The sequence below is a fragment of the Solanum pennellii genome, chromosome 5 (genome assembly GCF_001406875.1).
Source record: "Solanum pennellii chromosome 5, SPENNV200".
Taxonomy (NCBI): domain Eukaryota; kingdom Viridiplantae; phylum Streptophyta; class Magnoliopsida; order Solanales; family Solanaceae; genus Solanum; species Solanum pennellii.
This window is the reverse complement of record NC_028641.1, coordinates 67,965,324-67,967,863: the sequence shown is the minus strand read 5'-3', so window position 1 is coordinate 67,967,863 and position 2,540 is coordinate 67,965,324. Positions and strand designations below refer to the sequence as shown.

At 41.2% G+C, this 2,540-nt stretch overlaps 1 protein-coding gene across 1 annotated transcript; it reads left to right on the top strand.

Moving 5' to 3' along the window:
* The first annotated feature begins 418 nt into the window (after positions 1-418).
* On the top strand, positions 419-1,562 carry LOC114077200. Its single transcript, XM_027916880.1, has 2 exons — positions 419-583; positions 1,107-1,562. The coding sequence occupies exons 1-2, from the start codon at positions 419-421 to the stop codon at positions 1,560-1,562; spliced, it is 621 nt and encodes a 206-aa protein (XP_027772681.1).
* Positions 1,563-2,540: the final 978 nt, after the last annotated feature.

Here is a 2,540-nt window from a genome sequence, read left to right as displayed (position 1 = left end):
CAAGGGTTCGCTCGAGCCAGCAATGGTCACTGAGTGTCTAGCCGGCCTAGGGTGTAGGCTCGGGGCGTGACAAACTTGGTATCATAGCATAGAGTTCAAGATCCTAGGAAGTCTATGAAGCCGTGTCTGTAGGGTCTTAGTCATCGGTGTGAGGCGCGCCATATCTATGATTAGGAGGCTACAATATTTAGGAAATTTCTCACTTTTTTCATGCCTTTTCGTGCGTAAGAGTTTATCTCTAAAAGTCTCTCTTTAATTTGTGATTGCGCGTGTTTTAGATAACCATGCCTCCATGAAGAGTAAAATGAGGTCGACAAGCTAGGAGAAATATGGAAGCTCAAGAAGTAGAGTTACCCAATGCTCCGAAAGTACAACCTCAAGGGAGGTTACTAATGCTGAGTTCTGTGAGGCTATTTGAATGTTGAGTCAAGTTGTGACCAATCAAATCGGGAAACAAGGAGGAGCTTCACAAGAAAGGGCTGATACTTCGATGATTCGGGAATTATTGAGGATGAATCCCCAAAGCTTCAGTGCTTTGAGCACTACTGAGGATCTGAAAAACATTGTGGAAGAGTTGAAGAAGGTGTTCGATGTGATGCATGTTGTTGGTATTGAGAGATTTGAACTGGCTGCATACCAACTCAAGAATGTGTCTATGACTTTGGTACGACCAGTGAAAGGAGGGCAGAGATTAGAATGCACCAGATCCGAATTGGGCTTGTTTTCAAGAAGCTTTCTTGGGGCATTTCTTTCCCTGAGAACTGAAAGAGGCCAAGGTACGTGAGTTCCTCACCCTTGAGCAAGACTCACTCCAATTTGCATGAGTATGGGTTAAAATTCACCCAACTATCTTATTATGCTCCGGAGATGGTTAAGGACATGAGGAGTAGGATGAGTTTGTTCGTTGCTGGCTTGGGTTGTTCTTCAAGCAAAGAGGGTCGGGCTGCAATGCTTATTGGGATATGGATATTTCAAGGTTTATGGTCTATGTGCAGCAGGTAGAGGAAGAGAAGCTTATAGATAGAGGAGAGTACAAAAATAAAAAAGCCAAGATTGTGAATGAGTTTGGGCAACAGAAAGATGGTTCAAATTAGCCACAATTTCAGAAACAGAAGGGGCATGCACAATCATCTTCTAGTGCACCTGCACCCAGAAACAAAGTTGAGTATCATGGTCAGAACTCCCGAGATAGGCCTACATATTCACAGGGTAGTGTGGTGCAAGGAGGTAGCAAGCCTCCTGCTTGCGCTTATTGTGCTAGAAATCACTATGGCATATATCGAGAAGGCTCCGCAGATTGTTTCAAGTGCGGTCATACCGGTCATTCCATGAAAGAATGTACCAAGAGTAAGTTAGATGGTGGTAATGAGGGCAATAGAGCTCAATCTTCATTAGTTGCTCCACCAGATAGAAGTGCACCTAAAGGAGCCACTTCTGGTACTTGGAAAAGGTTAAACTGTCTTTATGTAATCACTAGCCGCCAAGAGCAAGAGAACTCTCCAGATGTTGTCACGAGTATGATGAAAGTATTTACGTATGATGTTTATGCTTTGTTAGACTGAGGAGTAAGTTTATCTTTTGTAACTCCTTATGTTGCAAATCAGTTTGAGATTCTTCTTGAAAATCTTTGTGAACCCTTCCGTGTTTCTACACCCGTTGTGGAGTCTATTCTAGCGGAAAGATTCTATTGTGATTGTCAAATCTCCATCAATCACAAGAACACCATGGCTGACCTAGTACAGTTAGACATGGTAGATTTTGATTTCATTCTGGGTATGTACTAACTTCATGCCTATTATGCGTCAATAGATTGTAGAACTCGAGTTTTCAAGTTTCAAATTTCTAATATGCCAATTATAGAGTGGAGCAGTAGTTCAACAGTGCCTAAGGATCGTTTCATTTCGTACCTTAAGGCGGGGAAGTTAGTTTCTAAGGGGTGTATCTATCACTTAGTCCGATTTAATGACCCAAGTGCTGAGGTACCTTCCCTTCAGTTAGTTCCTATAGTAAGTGAACTTTCAGAAGTCTTTCCTGATGATCTACCCAATGTCCCTCCTGAAAGAGAAATAGACTTCAGCATAGACGTTATTCCAGATACTCTTCCAATTTTTATTCCGCCACATAGAATGGAACAAACAGAGTTAAAAGAGTTGAAAGAACAACTGAAATATTTGTTAGATAAAGGTTTCATTCGACCAAGTGTCTCACCTTGGGGTGCTCCAATCTTTATTGTAAGGAAAAATAATGGTTCCCTCAGGATGTGTTTAGACTACCGCCAATTGAATAAGGTGACCATCAAGAATAAATATCCTCTTCCAAGGATAGATGATCTTTTCAACCAACTTCAGGGTGCTTCTTGCTTCTCAAAAATTGATCTCAGATCAGGCTACCATCAGTTGAAAGTGAGGGAATGTGACATTCCAAAGAAAACTTTTAGAACCAGTATGTGCATTATGATTTTTTAGTTATGTCCTTTTGAATGACAAATGCACCTGCAACATTCATGAATTTTATGAACATAGTCTCAAGCCTTATTTTGA